This window comes from Hypanus sabinus, assembly GCF_030144855.1.
Source record: "Hypanus sabinus isolate sHypSab1 chromosome X1 unlocalized genomic scaffold, sHypSab1.hap1 SUPER_X1_unloc_5, whole genome shotgun sequence".
Classification (NCBI taxonomy): domain Eukaryota; kingdom Metazoa; phylum Chordata; class Chondrichthyes; order Myliobatiformes; family Dasyatidae; genus Hypanus; species Hypanus sabinus.
This window is the reverse complement of record NW_026778974.1, coordinates 56,401-77,500: the sequence shown is the minus strand read 5'-3', so window position 1 is coordinate 77,500 and position 21,100 is coordinate 56,401. Positions and strand designations below refer to the sequence as shown.

General features: G+C 62.1%; 1 protein-coding gene across 1 annotated transcript in view; it reads right to left on the bottom strand.

The window, feature by feature from the left end:
- Positions 1-16,265, bottom strand: part of LOC132385647 (contactin-associated protein-like 2) — a gene marked incomplete at its 5' end in the record, with an annotated part of 17,715 nt that extends 1,450 nt beyond the window's left edge. The window contains 2 exons of the mRNA XM_059957836.1: positions 15,082-15,275; positions 16,164-16,265. Of these exons, the coding sequence (XP_059813819.1) occupies positions 15,082-15,275; positions 16,164-16,265 (296 nt within the window). The remainder of the gene's footprint in view (positions 1-15,081; positions 15,276-16,163) is intronic.
- Between the last annotated feature and the right edge of the window lie 4,835 nt (positions 16,266-21,100).

Here is a 21,100-nt window from a genome sequence, read left to right as displayed (position 1 = left end):
AGACTGGGGGACGGGGAGAGGAGGGGAGACTGAGGGACGGGGAAAGGAGGGAGACAGGGGGACGGGGAGAGGAGGGAGTGAGGGACGGGGAGAGGACGGAGACTGAGGACGGGGAGAGGAGGGAGACTGAGGGACGGGGAGAGGAGGGAGACTGAGGGACGGGGAAAGGAGGGAGACGGGGACGGGGAGAGGAGGGAGTGAGGGACGGGGAGAGGACGGAGACTGAGGACGGGGAGAGGAGGGAGACTGAGGGACGGGGAGAGGAGGGAGATTGAGGGACGGGGAAAGGAGGGAGACTGGGGGACGGGAATGGAGAGAGATTGGGGGACAGGAAAAGGAGGGAGACTGGGGGACGGGGAGAGGATGGAGACTGGGGGATGGGAGAGGAGGGAGACTGAGGGATGGGAAAAGGAGGGAGACTGGGGGACGGGAGAGGAGGGTGACGGGGATGGGAAAAGGAGGGAGTGAGGGATGGGGAAAGGAGGGAGACAGGGGGACGGGGAGAGGAGGGAGACTGGGGGACGGGGAGAGGAGGGAGACTGGGGGACGGGGAGAGGAGGGAGACTGGGGGACGGGGAGAGGAGGGAGACTGGGGGATGGGGAAAGGAGGGAGAGGAGGGAGACTGAGGGATGGGGAAAGGAGGGAGACTGAGGGATGGGGAAATGAGGCTGGGGGATGGGGAAAGGAGGGAGACTGGGGGATGGGGAAAGGAGGGAGACTGGGGGATGGGAGTGGAGGGAGACTGGGGGATGGGGAAAAGAGGGAGACTGGGGGACGGGGAGAGCAGGGAGACTGAGGGATGGGGAGAGGAGGCAGACTGAGGGATGGGGAAATGAGGGAGACTGGGGGACGGGAGAGGAGGGAGACTGGGGTACGGGAGAGGAGGGAGACTGGGGCATGGGAGAGGACGGAGACTGGGGGACGGGGAGAGGAGGGAGACTGAGGGACGGGGAAATGAGGCTGGGGGATGGGGAAAGGAGGGAGACTGGGGGATGGGGAAAGGAGGGAGACTGGGGGATGGGAGAGGAGGGAGACTGGGGGACGGGAGTGGAGGGAGATTGGGGGATGGGAGAGGAGGGAGACTGGGGACGGGAGAGGAGGGAGACTGAGGGATGGGGAAATGAGGGAGACAGGGGGATGCGGAAAGGAGGGCGACTGGGGGACAGGAGAGGAGGGCGACTGGGGGATGGGAGAGGAGGGAGACTGGGGGACGGGGAGAGGAGGGAGACTGAGGGACGGGGAGAGGAGGGAGACTGGGGGACGGGAGAGGAGGGCGACTGGGGGACGGGGAGAGGAGGGAGACTGAGGGATGGGGAGAGGAGGGAAACTGGGGGACGGGGAAAGGAGGGAGACTGGGGGACGGGAGAGGAGTGCGACTGGGGATGGGAGAGGGGGGAGACTGGGGGATGGGAAAGGAGGGAGACTGGGGGACGGGAGAGGAGGGAGTGAGGGACGGGGAGAGGAGGGAGACTGGGGGACGGGGAAAGGAGGGAGACTGGGTGATGGGGAGAGGAGGGAGACTGGGGGACAGGAGAGGAGGGGGACTGGGGGATGGGAGAGGAGGGCGACTGGGGGACGGGGAGAGGAGGGAGACTGAGGGATGGGGAGAGGAGGGAGACTGGGGGATGGGAGAGGAGGGCGACTGGGGGACGGGGAGAGGAGGGAGACTGGGGGACGGGGAAAGGAGGGAAACTGGGGGACGGGGAAAGGAGGGAGACTGGGGGACGGGAGAGGAGGGCGACTGGGGGACGGGAGAGGAGGGAGACTGAGGGATGGGAAAGGCGGGAGACTGGGGGACGGGAAAGGCGGGAGACTGGGGGACGGGAGAGGAGGGCGACTGGGGGATGGGAGAGGAGGGCGACTGGGGGATGGGAGAGGAGGGAGACTGGGGGACGGGGAGAGGAGGGAGACTGAGGGACGGGGAGAGGAGGGAGACTGGGGGACGGGAGAGGAGGGCGACTGGAGGACGGGGAGAGGAGGGAGACTGAGGGACGGGGAGAGGAGGGAGACTGGGGGACGGGGAAAGGAGGGAGACTGGGGGACGGGGAGAGGAGGGAGACTGGGGGACGGGGAGAGGAGGGAGACTGGGGGATGGGGAAAGGAGGGAGAGGAGGGAGACTGAGGGATGGGGAAAGGAGGGAGACTGAGGGATGGGGAAATGAGGCTGGGGGATGGGGAAAGGAGGGAGACTGGGGGATGGGGAAAGGAGGGAGACTGGGGGATGGGAGTGGAGGGAGACTGGGGGATGGGGAAAAGAGGGAGACTGGGGGACGGGGAGAGCAGGGAGACTGAGGGATGGGGAGAGGAGGCAGACTGAGGGATGGGGAAATGAGGGAGACTGGGGGACGGGAGAGGAGGGAGACTGGGGTACGGGAGAGGAGGGAGACTGGGGCATGGGAGAGGACGGAGACTGGGGGACGGGGAGAGGAGGGAGACTGAGGGACGGGGAAATGAGGCTGGGGGATGGGGAAAGGAGGGAGACTGGGGGATGGGGAAAGGAGGGAGACTGGGGGATGGGAGAGGAGGGAGACTGGGGGACGGGAGTGGAGGGAGATTGGGGGATGGGAGAGGAGGGAGACTGGGGACGGGAGAGGAGGGAGACTGAGGGATGGGGAAATGAGGGAGACAGGGGGATGCGGAAAGGAGGGCGACTGGGGGACAGGAGAGGAGGGCGACTGGGGGATGGGAGAGGAGGGAGACTGGGGGACGGGGAGAGGAGGGAGACTGAGGGACGGGGAGAGGAGGGAGACTGGGGGACGGGAGAGGAGGGCGACTGGGGGACGGGGAGAGGAGGGAGACTGAGGGATGGGGAGAGGAGGGAAACTGGGGGACGGGGAAAGGAGGGAGACTGGGGGACGGGAGAGGAGTGCGACTGGGGATGGGAGAGGGGGGAGACTGGGGGATGGGAAAGGAGGGAGACTGGGGGACGGGAGAGGAGGGAGTGAGGGACGGGGAGAGGAGGGAGACTGGGGGACGGGGAAAGGAGGGAGACTGGGTGATGGGGAGAGGAGGGAGACTGGGGGACAGGAGAGGAGGGGGACTGGGGGATGGGAGAGGAGGGCGACTGGGGGACGGGGAGAGGAGGGAGACTGAGGGATGGGGAGAGGAGGGAGACTGGGGGATGGGAGAGGAGGGCGACTGGGGGACGGGGAGAGGAGGGAGACTGGGGGACGGGGAAAGGAGGGAAACTGGGGGACGGGGAAAGGAGGGAGACTGGGGGACGGGAGAGGAGGGCGACTGGGGGACGGGAGAGGAGGGAGACTGGGGGATGGGAAAGGCGGGAGACTGGGGGACGGGAAAGGCGGGAGACTGGGGGACGGGAGAGGAGGGCGACTGGGGGATGGGAGAGGAGGGCGACTGGGGGATGGGAGAGGAGGGAGACTGGGGGACGGGGAGAGGAGGGAGACTGAGGGACGGGGAGAGGAGGGAGACTGGGGGACGGGAGAGGAGGGCAACTGGAGGACGGGGAGAGGAGGGAGACTGAGGGACGGGGAGAGGAGGGAGACTGGGGGACGGGGAAAGGAGGGAGACTGGGGGACGGGGAGAGGAGGGATCCTGGGGGACGGGGAGAGGAGGGAGACTGAGGGATGGGGAGAGGAGGGAGACTGGGGGACGGGGAGAGGAGGGCGACTGGGGGACGGGGAGAGGAGGGAGACTGGGGGACGGGGAAAGGAGGGAGACTGGGGGACGGGGAAAGGAGGGAGACTGGGGGACGGGAGAGGAGGGCGACTGGGGGACGGGAGAGGAGGGAGACTGGGGGATGGGAAAGGCGGGAGACTGGGGGACGGGAGAGGAGGGCGACTGGGGGATGGGAGAGGAGGGCGACTGGGGGATGGGAGAGGAGGGAGACTGGGGGACGGGGAGAGGAGGGAGACTGGGGGACGGGAGAGGAGGGCGACTGGGGGACGGGGAGAGGAGGGAGACTGAGGGACGGGGAGAGGAGGGAGACTGAGGGACGGGGAGAGGAGGGAGACTGGGGGACGGGGAAAGGAGGGAGACTGGGGGACGGGGAGAGGAGGGAGACTGGGGGACGGGGAGAGGAGGGAGACTGGGGACGGGGAAAGGAGGGAGACTGGGGGACGGGAGAGGAGGGAGACGGGGATGGGAAAAGGAGGGAGTGAGGGATGGGGAAAGGAGGGAGACTGGGGGACGGGGAGAGGAGGGAGACTGGGGGACGGGGAGAGGAGGAAGACTGGGGACGGGGAAAGGAGGGAGACTGGGGGACGGGAGAGGAGGGAGACTGAGGGATGGGGAAAGGAGGGAGACTGAGGGATGGGGAAATGAGGCTGGGGGATGGGGAAAGGAGGGAGACTGGGGGATGGGGAAAGGAGGGAGACTGGGGGATGGGAGTGGAGGGAGACTGGGGGACGGGGAAAAGAGGGAGACTGGGGGACGGGGAGAGCAGGGAGACTGAGGGATGGGGAGAGGAGGCAGACTGAGGGATGGGGAAATGAGGGAGACTGGGGGACGGGAGTGGAGGGAGACTGGGGGACGGGAGAGGAGGGAGACTGGGGCATGGGAGAGGAGGGAGACTGGGGGACGGGCAGAGGAGGGAGACTGAGGGACGGGGAAATGAGGCTGTAGGATGGGGAAAGGAGGGAGACTGGGGGATGGGGAAAGGAGGGAGACTGGGGGATGGGAGAGGAGGGAGACTGGGGGACGGGAGTGGAGGGAGATTGGGGGATGGGAGTGGAGGGAGACTGGGGGACGGGAGAGGAGGGAGACTGAGGGATGGGGAAATGAGGGAGACTGGGGGATGGGGAAAGGAGGGCGACTGGGGGACAGGAGAGGAGGGCGACTGGGGGATGGGAGAGGAGGGAGACTGGGGGACGGGGAGAGGAGGGAGACTGAGGGACGGGGAGAGGAGGGAGACTGGTGGACGGGAGAGGAGTGCGACTGGGGGACGGGGAGAGGGGGGAGACTGGGGGATGGGAAAGGAGGGAGACTGGGGGATGGGGAAAGGAGGGAGACTGGGGGATGGGAGAGGAGGGAGACTGGGGGACGGGAGTGGAGGGAGATTGGGGGATGGGAGAGGAGGGAGACTGGGGGACGGGAGAGGAGGGAGACTGAGGGATGGGGAAATGAGGGAGACTGGGGGATGGGGAAAGGAGGGCGACTGGGGGACAGGAGAGGAGGGCGACTGGGGGATGGGAGAGGAGGGAGACTGGGGGACGGGGAGAGGAGGGAGACTGAGGGACGGGGAGAGGAGGGAGACTGAGGGACGGGGAGAGGAGGGAGACTGGTGGACGGGAGAGGAGGGCGACTGGGGGACGGGGAGAGGAGGGAGACTGAGGGATGGGGAGAGGAGGGAAACTGGGGGACGGGGAAAGGAGGGAGACTGGGGGACGGGAGAGGAGTGCGACTGGGGGATGGGAGAGGGGGGAGACTGGGGGATGGGAAAGGAGGGAGACTGGGGGACGGGAGAGGAGGGAGACTGGGGGATGCGGAGAGGAGGGAGACTGGGGGACGGGAGAGGAGGGGGACTGGGGGATGGGAGAGGAGGGCGACTGGGGGACGGGGAGAGGAGGGAGACTGAGGGATGGGGAGAGGAGGGAAACTGGGGGACGGGGAAAGGAGGGAGACTGGGGGACGGGAGAGGAGGGCGACTGGGGGATGGGAGAGGAGGGCGACTGGGGGATGGGAGAGGAGGGCAACTGGGGGATGGGAGAGGAGGGAGACTGGGGGACGGGGAGAGGAGGGAGACTGGGGGACGGGGAAAGGAGGGAGACTGGGGGATGGGGAAAGGAGGGAGACTGGGGGATGGGGAGAGGAGGGAGACTGGGGGACGGGAGAGGAGGGCTACTGGGGGATGGGAGAGGAGGGCGACTGAGGGATGGGGAAAGGAGGGAGACTGAGGGATGGGGAAATGAGGCTGGGGGATGGGGAAAGGAGGGAGACTGGGGGATGGGGAAAGGAGGGAGACTGAGGGATGGGGAAAGGAGGGAGACTGAGGGATGGGGAAATGAGGCTGGGGGATGGGAGTGGAGGGAGACTGGGGGACGGGGAGAGGAGGGAGACTGGGGGACGGGGAGAGGAGGGAGACTGGGGGACGGAAGTGGAGGGAGACTGGGGGACGGGAGTGGAGGGAGACTGTGGGACGGGAGAGGAGGGAGACTGAGGGATGGGGAAATGAGGGAGACTGGGGGATGGGGAAAGGAGGGCGACTGGGGGATGGGAGAGGAGGGCGACTGGGGGATGGGAGAGGAGGGCAACTGGGGGATGGGAGAGGAGGGAGACTGGGGGACGGGGAGAGGAGGGAGACTGGGGGACGGGGAAAGGAGGGAGACTGGGGGATGGGGAAAGGAGGGAGACTGGGGGATGGGGAGAGGAGGGAGACTGGGGGACGGGAGAGGAGGGCTACTGGGGGATGGGAGAGGAGGGCGACTGAGGGATGGGGAAAGGAGGGAGACTGAGGGATGGGGAAATGAGGCTGGGGGATGGGGAAAGGAGGGAGACTGGGGGATGGGGAAAGGAGGGAGACTGAGGGATGGGGAAAGGAGGGAGACTGAGGGATGGGGAAATGAGGCTGGGGGATGGGAGTGGAGGGAGACTGGGGGACGGGGAGAGGAGGGAGACTGGGGGACGGGGAGAGGAGGGAGACTGGGGGACGGAAGTGGAGGGAGACTGGGGGACGGGAGTGGAGGGAGACTGTGGGACGGGAGAGGAGGGAGACTGAGGGATGGGGAAATGAGGGAGACTGGGGGATGGGGAAAGGAGGGCGACTGGGGGACGGGAGAGGAGGGCGACTGGGGGACGGGAGAGGAGGGAGACTGGGGGATGGGAAAGGCTGGAGACTGGGGGACGGGAGAGGAGGGCGACTGGGGGACGGGAGAGGAGGGCGACTGGGGGACGGGAGAGGAGGGCGACTGGGGGATGGGAGAGGAGGGAGACTGGGGGACAGGAGAGGAGGGAGACTGGGGGACGGGGAAAGGAGGGAGACTGGGGGATGGGGAAAGGAGGGAGACTGGGGGATGGGAGAGGAGGGCGACTGGGGGACGGGAGAGGAGGGCGACTGGGGGATGGGAGAGGAGGGAGACTGGGGGACGGGGAGAGGAGGGAGACTGGGGGACGGGAGAGGAGGGAGACTGGGGGATGGGAGAGTAGGGCGACTGGGGGATGGGAGAGGAGGGAGACTGGGGGACGGGGAGAGGAGGGAGACTGAGGGACGGGGAGAGGAGGGAGACTGGGGGACGGGAGAGGAGGGCGACTGGGGGACGGGGAGAGGAGGGAGACTGAGGGACGGGGAGAGGAGGGAGACTGGGGGACGGGGAAAGGAGGGAGACTGGGGGACGGGGAAAGGAGGGAGACTGGGGGACGGGGAGAGGAGGGAGACTGGGGACGGGGAAAGGAGGGAGACTGGGGGACGGGAGAGGAGGGAGACGGGGATGGGAAAAGGAGGGAGTGAGGGATGGGGAAAGGAGCAAGACTGGGGGACGGGAGAGGAGGGAGACTGAGGGATGGGGAAAGGAGGGAGACTGAGGGATGGGGAAATGAGGCTGGGGGATGGGGAAAGGAGGGAGACTGGGGGATGGGGAAAGGAGGGAGACTGGGGGATGGGGAAAGGAGGGAGACTGGGGGACGGGGAGAGCAGGGAGACTGAGGGATGGGGAGAGGAGGCAGACTGAGGGATGGGGAAATGAGGGAGACTGGGGGACAGGAGAGGAGGGAGACTGGGGACGGGAGAGGAGGGAGACTGGGGCATGGGAGAGGAGGGAGACTGGGGGACGCGGAGAGGAGTGAGACTGAGGGACAGGGAAATGAGGCTGGGGGATGGGGAAAGGAGGGAGACTGGGGGATGGGGAAAGGAGGGAGACTGGGGGATGGGAGAGGAGGGAGACTGGGGGACGGGAGTGGAGGGAGATTGGGGGATGGGAGAGGAGGGAGACTGGGGGACGGGAGAGGAGGGAGACTGGGGGACGGGAGAGGAGGGAGACTGGGGCATGGGAGAGGAGGGAGACTGGGGGACGGGGAGAGGAGGGAGACTGAGGGATGGGGAAATGAGGCTGGGGGATGGGGAAAGGAGGGAGACTGGGGGATGGGAGAGGAGGGAGACTGGGGGATGGGAGAGGAGGGCAACTGGGGGATGGGAGAGGAGGGAGACTGGGGGACGGCAGAGGAGGGAGACTGAGGGATGGGGAAATGAGGGAGACTGGGGGATGGGGAAAGGAGGGCGACTGGGGGACAGGAGAGGAGGGCGACTGGGGGATGGGAGAGGAGGGAGACTGGGGGACGTGGAGAGGAGGGAGACTGGGTGACGGGGAGAGGAGGGAGACTGGGGGACGGAAGTGGAGGGAGACTGGGGGACGGGAGAGGAGGGAGACGGGGATGGGAAAAGGAGGGAGTGAGGGATGGGGAAAGGAGCAAGACTGGGGGACGGGAGAGGAGGGAGACTGAGGGATGGGGAAAGGAGGGAGACTGAGGGATGGGGAAATGAGGCTGGGGTATGGGGAAAGGAGGGAGACTGGGGGATGGGGAAAGGAGGGAGACTGGGGGATGGGGAAAGGAGGGAGACTGGGGGACGGGGATAGGAGGGAGACTTGGGACGGGGAAAGGAGGGAGACTGGGGGACGGGAGAGGAGGGAGACTGAGGGATGGGGAAAGGAGGGAGACTGAGGGATGGGGAAATGAGGCTGGGGGATGGGGAAAGGAGGGAGACTGGGGGATGGGGAAAGGAGGGAGACTGGGGGATGGGAGTGGAGGGAGACTGGGGGATGGGGAAAAGAGGGAGACTGGGGGCCGGGGAGAGCAGGGAGACTGAAGGATGGGGAGAGGAGGCAGACTGAGGGATGGGGAAATGAGGGAGACTGGGGGACGGGAGAGGAGGGAGACTGGGGGACGGGAGAGGAGGGAGACTCGGGCAAGGGAGAGGAGGGAGACTGGAGGACGGGGAGAGGAGGGAGACTGAGGGATGGGGAAATGAGGCTGGGGGATGGGGAAAGGAGGGAGACTGGGGGATGGGAGAGGAGGGAGACTGGGGGATGGGAGAGGAGGGCAACTGGGGGACGGGAGAGGAGGGAGACTGGGGGACGGGAGAGGAGGGAGACTGAGGGATGGGGAAATGAGGGAGACTGGGGGATGGGGAAAGGAGGGCGACTGGGGGACAGGAGAGGAGGGCGACTGGGGGATGCGAGAGGAGGGAGACTGGGGGACGGGGAGAGGAGGGAGACTGGGGGACGGGGAGAGGAGGGAGACTGGGGGACGGAAGTGGAGGGAGACTGGGGGACGGGAGTGGAGGGAGACTGTGGGACGGGAGAGGAGGGAGACTGAGGGATGGGGAAATGAGGGAGACTGGGGGATGGGGAAAGGAGGGCGACTGGGGGACGGGAGAGGAGGGCGACTGGGGGACGGGAGAGGAGGGAGACTGGGGGATGGGAAAGGCTGGAGACTGGGGGACGGGAGAGGAGGGCGACTGGGGGACGGGAGAGGAGGGCGACTGGGGGACGGGAGAGGAGGGCGACTGGGGGATGGGAGAGGAGGGAGACTGGGGGACAGGAGAGGAGGGAGACTGGGGGACGGGGAAAGGAGGGAGACTGGGGGATGGGGAAAGGAGGGAGACTGGGGGATGGGAGAGGAGGGCGACTGGGGGACGGGAGAGGAGGGCGACTGGGGGATGGGAGAGGAGGGAGACTGGGGGACGGGGAGAGGAGGGAGACTGGGTGATGTGGAGAGGAGGGAGACTGGGGGACGGGAGAGGAGGGCGACTGGGGGATGGGAGAGGAGGGTGACTGAGGGACGGGGAGAGGAGGGAGACTGGTGGACGGGGAAAGGAGGGAGACTGGGGGATGGGGAGAGGAGGGAGACTGGGGGACGGGAGAGGAGGGGGACTGGGGGATGGGAGAGGAGGGCGACTGGGGGACGGGGAGAGGAGGGAGACTGAGGGATGGGGAGAGGAGGGAAACTGGGGGACGGGGAAAGGAGGGAGACTGGGGGACGGGAGAGGAGGGCGACTGGGGGACGGGAGAGGAGGGAGACTGGGGGATGGGAAAGGCTGGAGACTGGGGGACGGGAGAGGAGGGTGACTGGGGGATGGGAGAGTAGGGCGACTGGGGGATGGGAGAGGAGGGAGACTGGGGGACGGGGAGAGGAGGGAGACTGAGGGACGGGGAGAGGAGGGAGACTGGGGGACGGGAGAGGAGGGCGACTGGGGGACGGGGAGAGGAGGGCGACTGGGGGACGGGGAGAGGAGGGAGACTGGGGGACGGGGAAAGAAGGGAGACTGGGGGACGGGGAAAGGAGGGAGACTGGGGGACGGGGAGAGGAGGGAGACTGGGGGACGGGGAGAGGAGGGAGACTGGGGACGGGGAAAGGAGGGAGACTGGGGGACGGGAGAGGAGGGAGACGGGGATGGGAAAAGGAGGGAGTGAGGGATGGGGAAAGGAGCAAGACTGGGGGACGGGAGAGGAGGGAGACTGAGGGATGGGGAAAGGAGGGAGACTGAGGGATGGGGAAATGAGGCTGGGGGATGGGGAAAGGAGGGAGACTGGGGGATGGGGAAAGGAGGGAGACTGGGGGATGGGGAAAGGAGGGAGACTGGGGGACGGGGAGAGCAGGGAGACTGAGGGATGGGGAGAGGAGGCAGACTGAGGGATGGGGAAATGAGGGAGACTGGGGGACAGGAGAGGAGGGAGACTGGGGGACGGGAGAGGAGGGAGACTGGGGCATGGGAGAGGAGGGAGACTGGGGGACGCGGAGAGGAGTGAGACTGAGGGACAGGGAAATGAGGCTGGGGGATGGGGAAAGGAGGGAGACTGGGGGATGGGGAAAGGAGGGAGACTGGGGGATGGGAGAGGAGGGAGACTGGGGGACGGGAGTGGAGGGAGATTGGGGGATGGGAGAGGAGGGAGACTGGGGGACGGGAGAGGAGGGAGACTGGGGGACGGGAGAGGAGGGAGACTGGGGCATGGGAGAGGAGGGAGACTGGGGGACGGGGAGAGGAGGGAGACTGAGGGATGGGGAAATGAGGCTGGGGGATGGGGAAAGGAGGGAGACTGGGGGATGGGAGAGGAGGGAGACTGGGGGATGGGAGAGGAGGGCAACTGGGGGATGGGAGAGGAGGGAGACTGGGGGACGGCAGAGGAGGGAGACTGAGGGATGGGGAAATGAGGGAGACTGGGGGATGGGGAAAGGAGGGCGACTGGGGGACAGGAGAGGAGAGCGACTGGGGGATGGGAGAGGAGGGAGACTGGGGGACGTGGAGAGGAGGGAGACTGGGTGACGGGGAGAGGAGGGAGACTGGGGGACGGAAGTGGAGGGAGACTGGGGGACGGGAGTGGAGGGAGACTGTGGGACGGGAGAGGAGGGAGACTGAGGGATGGGGAAATGAGGGAGACTGGGGGATGGGGAAAGGAGGGCGACTGGGGGACGGGAGAGGAGGGCGACTGGGGGACGGGAGAGGAGGGAGACTGGGGGACGGGAGAGGAGGGCGACTGGGGGACGGGAGAGGAGGGCGACTGGGGGATGGGAGAGGAGGGCGACTGGGGGATGGGAGAGGAGGGCGACTGGGGGATGGGAGAGGAGGGAGACTGGGGGACGGGGAGAGGAGGGAGACTGGGGGACGGGGAAAGGAGGGAGACTGGGGGATGGGGAAAGGAGGGAGACTGGGGGATGGGGGAGGAGGGCGACTGGGGGACGGGAGAGGAGGGCGACTGGGTGATGGGAGAGGAGGGAGACTGGGGGACGGGGAGAGGAGGGAGACTGGGGGACGGGGAAAGGAGGGAGACTGGGTGATGGGGAGAGGAGGGAGACTGGGGGACGGGGAAAGGAGGGAGACTGGGGGATGGGGAGAGGAGGGAGACTGGGGGACGGGAGAGGAGGGGGACTGGGGGATGGGAGAGGAGGGAGACTGAGGGATGGGGAGAGGAGGGAAACTGGGGGACGGGGAAAGGAGGGAGACTGGGGGACGGGAGAGGAGGGCGACTGGGGGACGGGAGAGGAGGGAGACTGGGGGATGGGAAAGGCGGGAGACTGGGGGACGGGAGAGGAGGGCGACTGGGGGATGGGAGAGGAGGGCGACTGGGGGATGGGAGAGGAGGGAGACTGGGGGACGGGGAGAGGAGGGAGACTGAGGGACGGGGAGAGGAGGGAGACTGAGGGACGGGGAGAGGAGGGAGACTGGGGGACGGGAGAGGAGGGCGACTGGGGGACGGGGAGAGGAGGGAGACTGAGGGACGGGGAGAGGAGGGAGACTGGGGGACGGGGAGAGGAGGGCAACTGGGGGATGGGAGAGGAGGGAGACTGGGGGACGGCAGAGGAGGGAGACTGAGGGATGGGGAAATGAGGGAGACTGGGGGATGGGGAAAGGAGGGCGACTGGGGGACAGGAGAGGAGGGCGACTGGGGGATGGGAGAGGAGGGAGACTGGGGGACGTGGAGAGGAGGGAGACTGGGTGACGGGGAGAGGAGGGAGACTGGGGGACGGAAGTGGAGGGAGACTGGGGGACGGGAGTGGAGGGAGACTGTGGGACGGGAGAGGAGGGAGACTGAGGGATGGGGAAATGAGGGAGACTGGGGGATGGGGAAAGGAGGGCGACTGGGGGACGGGAGAGGAGGGCGACTGGGGGACGGGAGAGGAGGGAGACTGGGGGATGGGAAAGGCTGGAGACTGGGGGACGGGAGAGGAGGGCGACTGGGGGACGGGAGAGGAGGGCGACTGGGGGATGGGAGAGGAGGGCGACTGGGGGATGGGAGAGGAGGGAGACTGGGGGACGGGGAGAGGAGGGAGACTGGGGGACGGGGAAAGGAGGGAGACTGGGGGATGGGGAAAGGAGGGAGACTGGGGGATGGGGGAGGAGGGCGACTGGGGGACGGGAGAGGAGGGCGACTGGGTGATGGGAGAGGAGGGAGACTGGGGGACGGGGAGAGGAGGGAGACTGGGGGACGGGGAAAGGAGGGAGACTGGGTGATGGGGAGAGGAGGGAGACTGGGGGACGGGAGAGGAGGGCGACTGGGGGATGGGAGAGGAGGGTGACTGAGGGACGGGGAGAGGAGGGAGACTGGGGGACGGGGAAAGGAGGGAGACTGGGGGATGGGGAGAGGAGGGAGTGGGGGACGGGAGAGGAGGGGGACTGGGGGATGGGAGAGGAGGGGGACTGGGGGACGGGGAGAGGAGGGAGACTGAGGGATGGGGAGAGGAGGGAAACTGGGGGACGGGGAAAGGAGGGAGACTGGGGGACGGGAGAGGAGGGCGACTGGGGGACGGGAGAGGAGGGAGACTGGGGGATGGGAAAGGCGGGAGACTGGGGGACGGGAGAGGAGGGCGACTGGGGGATGGGAGAGGAGGGCGACTGGGGGATGGGAGAGGAGGGAGACTGGGGGACGGGGAGAGGAGGGAGACTGAGGGACAGGGAGAGGAGGGAGACTGAGGGACGGGGAGAGGAGGGAGACTGGGGGACGGGAGAGGAGGGCGACTGGGGGACGGGGAGAGGAGGGAGACTGAGGGACGGGGAGAGGAGGGAGACTGGGGGACGGGGAAAGGAGGGAGACTGGGGGACGGGGAAAGGAGGGAGACTGGGGGACGGGGAGAGGAGGGAGACTGGGGACGGGGAAAGGAGGGAGACTGGGTGACGGGAGAGGAGGGAGACGGGGATGGGAAAAGGAGGGAGTGAGGGATGGGGAAAGGAGCGAGACTGGGGGACGGGAGAGGAGGGAGACTGAGGGATGGGGAAAGGAGGGAGACTGAGGGATGGGGAAATGAGGCTGGGGGATGGGGAAAGGAGGGAGACTGGGGGATGGGGAAAGGAGGGAGACTGGGGGATGGGGAGCAGGGAGACTGAGGGATGGGGAGAGGAGGCAGACTGAGGGATGGGGAAATGAGGGAGACTGGGGGACAGGAGAGGAGGGAGACTGGGGGACGGGAGAGGAGGGAGACTGGGGCATGGGAGAGGAGGGAGACTGGGGGACGCGGAGAGGAGTGAGACTGAGGGACAGGGAAATGAGGCTGGGGGATGGGGAAAGGAGGGAGACTGGGGGATGGGGAAAGGAGGGAGACTGGGGGATGGGAGAGGAGGGAGACTGGGGGACGGGGAGAGGAGGGAAACTGGGGGACGGGGAAAGGAGGGAGACTGGGGGACGGGAGAGGAGGGCGACTGGGGGACGGGAGAGGAGGGAGACTGGGGGACGGGAAAGGCGGGAGACTGGGGGACGGGAGAGGAGGGCGACTGGGGGATGGGAGAGGAGGGCGACTGGGGGATGGGAGAGGAGGGAGACTGGGGGACGGGGAGAGGAGGGAGACTGGGGGACGGGGAGAGGAGGGAGACTGAGGGACGGGGAGAGGAGGGAGACTGGGGGACGGGAGAGGAGGGCGACTGGGGGACGGGGAGAGGAGGGAGACTGAGGGACGGGGAGAGGAGGGAGACTGGGGGACGGGGAAATGAGGGAGACTGGGGGACGGGGAAAGGAGGGAGACTGGGGGACGGGGAGAGGAGGGAGACTGGGGACGGGGAAAGGAGGGAGACTGGGGGACGGGAGAGGAGGGAGACGGGGATGGGAAAAGGAGGGAGTGAGTGATGGGGAAAGGAGGGAGACTGGGGGACGGGAGAGGAGGGAGACTGAGGGATGGGGAAAGGAGGGAGACTGAGGGATGGGGAAATGAGGCTGGGGTATGGGGAAAGGAGGGAGACTGGGGGACGGGAGAGGAGGGCGACTGGGGGATGGGAGAGGAGGGCGACTGGGGGATGGGAGAGGAGGGAGACTGGGGGATGGGAAAGGCGGGAGACTGGGGGACGGGAGAGGAGGGCGACTGGGGGATGGGAGAGGAGGGCGACCTGGGGATGGGAGAGGAGGGAGACTGGGGAACGGGGAGAGGAGGGAGACGGGGTGATGGGAGAGGAGGGAGACTGAGTGACGGGGAGGGGAGGGAGACTGAGGGATGGGGAGACTGAGGGATGGGGAGCATTAGGAGGGTAGCTAGGCGAAGGTACAGGGTGAGTGTGTTTGGGGACTGGAGTGACCTCCGCCTTCTGCATCACAGAATGAACTTGCCCACAACAGTCCCCAAGGGCTCAAAGAACATCCTCTGGCCCTTTATCCCAGCGGCGCCCCAAGAGGATCTCCCCCCCCCCCAGGCTGCGTGAGGGCTCTTACCCAGTTGTTGCCCTGCTGATAGAAAGGGTGCCAGTTGCGGCCCTGGTCGCTGTACAGGAAGAGGTACTTGGTCACCCAGTCGTAGGAGTTGTGGATTCCCTGCGTGGCGATGCCCGTGATCTTCGACCTCTGCCACAGGTTCACCTGGAGCCAGGGCAACTTGTCCGAAACCTGGGGAGACCAGCCCCCGAGCCCTGCAGAACACAAACCGCCCGTCAGCGAAAACGCGCCCGGATCCCAGGGCTGTCAGCCGCACCTCACTGTAATGCTGGACCACATGTGGCAGGTAAATCCACATGGCACCCGGGGCCATCCCACCCCGGCCAGCCGCTGCGTCAGTGAATGACGGAGCACTCCGGGCTGGGTGAACGAATCCAGGACCAGGTCCTGAGATCGTGGGTGGGGTGCCCAGCGTAGCCGCTAAGCTGCCCGTCCCCAAACCCCTCCTGCACACCTTCAGGCCCCCCCCCACCATGCCAACATCCCCACCCCCCACCATGCCAACATCCCCACCCCCCCACCATGCCAACATCCCCACCCACCACCATGCCAACATACCCAACCCCCCCACCATGCCAACATCCCCAACCCCCCCACCATGCCAACATCCCCACCCCCCACCATGCCAACATCCCCAACCCCCCCACCATGCCAACATCCCCACCCTCCACCATGCCAACATCCCCAACCCCCCCACCATGCCAACATCACCACCCACCACCATGCCAACATCACCACCCACCACCATGCCAACATCCCCACCCTCCCGAAAGCCCTGCCCTCCCCCCTGAAGACTCGATGAATCCTCTCCCCACCCTCAGAATGCAGCTCCTCCTGCACAGTTTCAGGCACCCCCCCACCATGACAACATCCCCACCCTCCACCATGCCAACATCCCCAACCTCCCCAACCATGCCAACATCCCAACCCACCATCATGCCAACATCCCCAACCCCCCCACCATGCCAACATCCCCACCCACCTGAAAGCCCTGCCCTCCCCCCTGAAGACTCGACGAAACCTCTCCCCACCCTTCTGTCCCACTTCCTTCCCCTAACGCCCCCACCCGTGGGTGAACTGACCGTACAGCCGGGCGTATCCAGGCGAGTACGAAATGGAGTAATACGAGGAGGCGCTGAAGGCGCTGGAGAACTGAGAGGTGGCCAGACTCTGGTTGCACGACTCTGTGGACACAGCGCAGGGTCAGTGCTGCAGGTTTCGCAGACAATATTATCCAGACAGCAGCTGGTAGGGAGCAACTCACCAAAACCCCACTACAGAACAGTACCCCAAAGAATCCCATTACAGTCCAGCACCCCAAAGCCCCCAGAAATAACCAACACTCCACAAACCCCCATAAAAAACCAACACTCCCCAAACCCCTATAAATAACCAACACTCCTCAAAACCCCCAGAAATAACCAACACTCCCCAAACCCCCATAAATAACCAACACCGCCCAAACCCCCATAAATAACCAACACTCCCCAAACACCAATAAATAACCAACACTCCCCAAACCCCCATAAATAACCAACACTCCCCAAACCCCCATAAATAACCAACGCTCCCCAAACACCCATAAATAAACAACACTCCCCAAACCTCCATAAATAACCAACACTCCCCAAACCCCCATAAATAACCAACACTCCCCAAACCCCCAGAAATAACCAACACTCCTCAAACCCCCAGAAATATCCAACACTCCCCAAACCCCCATAAATGACCAACACTTCTCAAACCCCCATAAACAACCAACACTCCCCAAACCACCATCAATAACCAACACTCCTCAAACCCCCATAAATAACCAACACTCCCCAAACCCCCATAAATAACCAACACTCCCCAAACCCCCAGAAATAACCAACACTCCTCAAACCCCCACAAATAACCAACACTCCCCAAACCCCCATAAATAACCAACACTCCCTAAACCCCCATAAATTACCAACAATCCCCACACCCCCATAAATAACCAACACTCCTCAAACCCCCAGAAATAAGGAACACTCCCCAAACCCCCATTAATAACCAACACTCCACAAACCCCCATAAATAACCAACACTCCTCAAACCCCCAGAAATAACCAACACTCCCCAAACCCCCATAAATAACCAACACTCCTCAAACCCCCAGAAATAACCAACACTCCTCAAACCCCCAGAAATAAGGAACACTCCCCAAACCCCCATTAATAACCAACACTCCACAAACCCCCATAAAAAACCAACACTCCTCAAACCCCCAGAAATAACCAACACTCCCCAAACCCCCATAAATAACCAACACTCCTCAAACCCCCAGAAATAACCAACACTCTTCAAACCCCCATAAATAACCAACACTCCCCAAATCACAGAAATAACCAACACTCCCCAAACCCCCATAAATAACCAACACTCCCCAAACCACCATAAATAACCAACACCCCAAACCCCCAGAAATAACCAACAGTCCTGAAACCCCAGAAATAACCAACACCCACACTAACCCCCATAAATAACCAACACCCCAAAACCCCAGAAATAACCAACACTCCACAAACACCCATAAATAACCAACACTCCCCAAACCCCCATAAAAAACCAACACTCCTCAAACCCCCATAAATAACCAACACCCACACAAACCCCCATAAATAACCAACACCCCAAACCCCCATAAATAACCAACACTCCCCAAACCCACATAAATAACCAACACCCCAAACCCCCAGAAATAACCAACAGTCGCCAAAACCGCATAAATATCCAACACTCCTCAAACCCCCATAAATAACCAACACTCCAAACGCCCATAAATAACCAACACTCCCCAAAACCACATGAATAACCAACACTCCCCAAACACCCAGAAATAACCAACACACCCCAAACCCCCGGAAATAACCAACACTCCCCAAACCCCCATAAATAACCAACACTCCACAAACCCCCAGAAATAACCAACACTCACCAAACCCCGATATATAATCAACACTCCTCAAACCGCCAGAAATACCCAACACACGCCACACCCCCATAAATAACCAACACTCCCCAAACCCTCATAAAAAACCAACACTCCCCAAACCCCCAGAAATAAACAACACTCCACAAACCCCCATAAATAACCAACTCTCCTCAAACCCCCATAAATAGCCAACACTCCCCAAACCCCCATAAATAACCAACACTCCCCAAACCCCCAGAAATAACCAACACTCCTCAAACCCCCAGAAATGACCAACATTCCCCAAACCCCCATAAATAACCAACACTCCCTAAACCCCCATATATTACCAACACTCCCCAAACCCCCATAAATAACCAACACTCCTCAAACCCCCAGAAATAACCAACACACCCCAAACCCCCAGAAATAACCAACTCTCCTCAAATCCCCAGAAATAACCAGCACTCTTCAAACCCCCATAAATAACCAACACCCACACAAACCCCCATAAATAACCAAAACTCCCCAAACCACAGAAATAACCAACATTCCCCAAACCCCCATAAATAACCAACAGTCCCCAAACCCCCATAAATAACCAACACTCCTCAAACCCCCATAAATAACCAACACCCACACAAACCCCCATAAATAACCAAAACTCCCCAAACCACAGAAATAACCAACATTCCCCAAACACCCATAAATAACCAACAGTCCCCAAACCCCCATAAATAACCAACACTCCTCAAACCCCCATAAATAACCAACACCCACACAAACCCCCATAAATAACCAAAACTCCCCAAACCACAGAAATAACCAACATTCCCCAAACCCCCATAAATAACCAACAGTCCCCAAACCCCCATAAATAACCAACACTCCCCAAACACCCAGAAATAACCAACACACCCCAAACCCCCGGAAATAACCAACACTCCCCAAACCCCCATAAATAACCAACACTCCACAAACCCCCAGAAATAACCAACACTCACCAAACCCCGATATATAATCAACACTCCTCAAACCGCCAGAAATACCCAACACACGCCACACCCCCATAAATAACCAACACTCCCCAAACCCTCATAAAAAACCAACACACCCCAAACCCCCAGAAATAAACAACACTCCACAAACCCCCATAAATAACCAACTCTCCTCAAACCCCCATAAATAGCCAACACTCCCCAAACCCCCATAAATAACCAACACTCCCCAAACCCCCAGAAATGACCAACACTCCTCAAACCCCCAGAAATGACCAACATTCCCCAAACCCCCATAAATAACCAACACTCCCTAAACCCCCATATATTACCAACACTCCCCAAACCCCCATAAATAACCAACACTCCTCAAACCCCCAGAAATAACCAACACACCCCAAACCCCCAGAAATAACCAACTCTCCTCAAATCCCCAGAAATAACCAGCACTCTTCAAACCCCCATAAATAACCAACACCCACACAAACCCCCATAAATAACCAAAACTCCCCAAACCACAGAAATAACCAACATTCCCCAAACCCCCATAAATAACCAACGGTCTCCAAACCCCCATAAATAACCAACACTCCTCAAACCCCCATAAATAACCAACACCCACACAAACCCCCATAAATAACCAAAACTCCCCAAACCACAGAAATAACCAACATTCCCCAAACCCCCATAAATAACCAACAGTCCCCAAACCCCCATAAATAACCAACAGTCCCCAAACCCCCATAAATAACCAACAACCCAAACCCCCAGAAATAACCAACAGTCCTGAAACCCCAGAAATAACCAACACTCTTCAAACCCCCATAAATAACCAACACTCCCCAAACCACAGAAATAACCAACACTCCCCAAACCCCCATAAATAACCAACACTCCCCAAACCACCATAAATAACCAACACCCCAAACCCCCAGAAATAACCAACAGTCCTGAAACCCCAGAAATAACCAACACCCACACTAACCCCCATAAATAACCAACACCCCAAAACCCCAGAAATAACCAACACTCCACAAACACCCATAAATAACCAACACTCCCCAAACCCCCATAAAAAACCAACACTCCTCAAACCCCCATAAATAACCAACACCCACACAAACCCCCATAAATAACCAACACCCCAAACCCCCATAAATAACCAACACTCCCCAAACCCCCATAAATAACCAACACCCCAAACCCCCAGAAATAACCAACAGTCGCCAAAACCGCATAAATATCCAACACTCCTCAAACCCCCATAAATAACCAACACTCCCAACGCCCATAAATAACCAACACTCCCCAAAACCACATGAATAACCAACACTCCCCAAACACCCAGAAATAACCAACACACCCCAAACCCCCGGAAATAACCAACACTCCCCAAACCCCCATAAATAACCAACACTCCACAAACCCCCAGAAATAACCAACACTCACCAAACCCCGATATATAATCAACACTCCTCAAACCGCCAGAAATACCCAACACACGCCACACCCCCATAAATAACCAACACTCCCCAAACCCTCATAAAAAACCAACACTCCCCAAACCCCCAGAAATAAACAACACTCCACAAACCCCCATAAATAACCAACTCTCCTCAAACCCCCATAAATAGCCAACACTCCCCAAACCCCCATAAATAACCAACACTCCCCAAACCCCCAGAAATGACCAACACTCCTCAAACCCCCAGAAATGACCAACATTCCCCAAACCCCCATAAATAACCAACACTCCCTAAACCCCCATATATTACCAACACTCCCCAAACCCCCATAAATAACCAACACTCCTCAAACCCCCAGAAATAACCAACACACCCCAAACCCCCAGAAATAACCAACTCTCCTCAAATCCCCAGAAATAACCAGCACTCTTCAAACCCCCATAAATAACCAACACCCACACAAACCCCCATAAATAACCAAAACTCCCCAAACCACAGAAATAACCAACATTCCCCAAACCCCCATAAATAACCAACAGTCCCCAAACCCCCATAAATAACCAACACTCCTCAAACCCCCATAAATAACCAACACCCACACAAACCCCCATAAATAA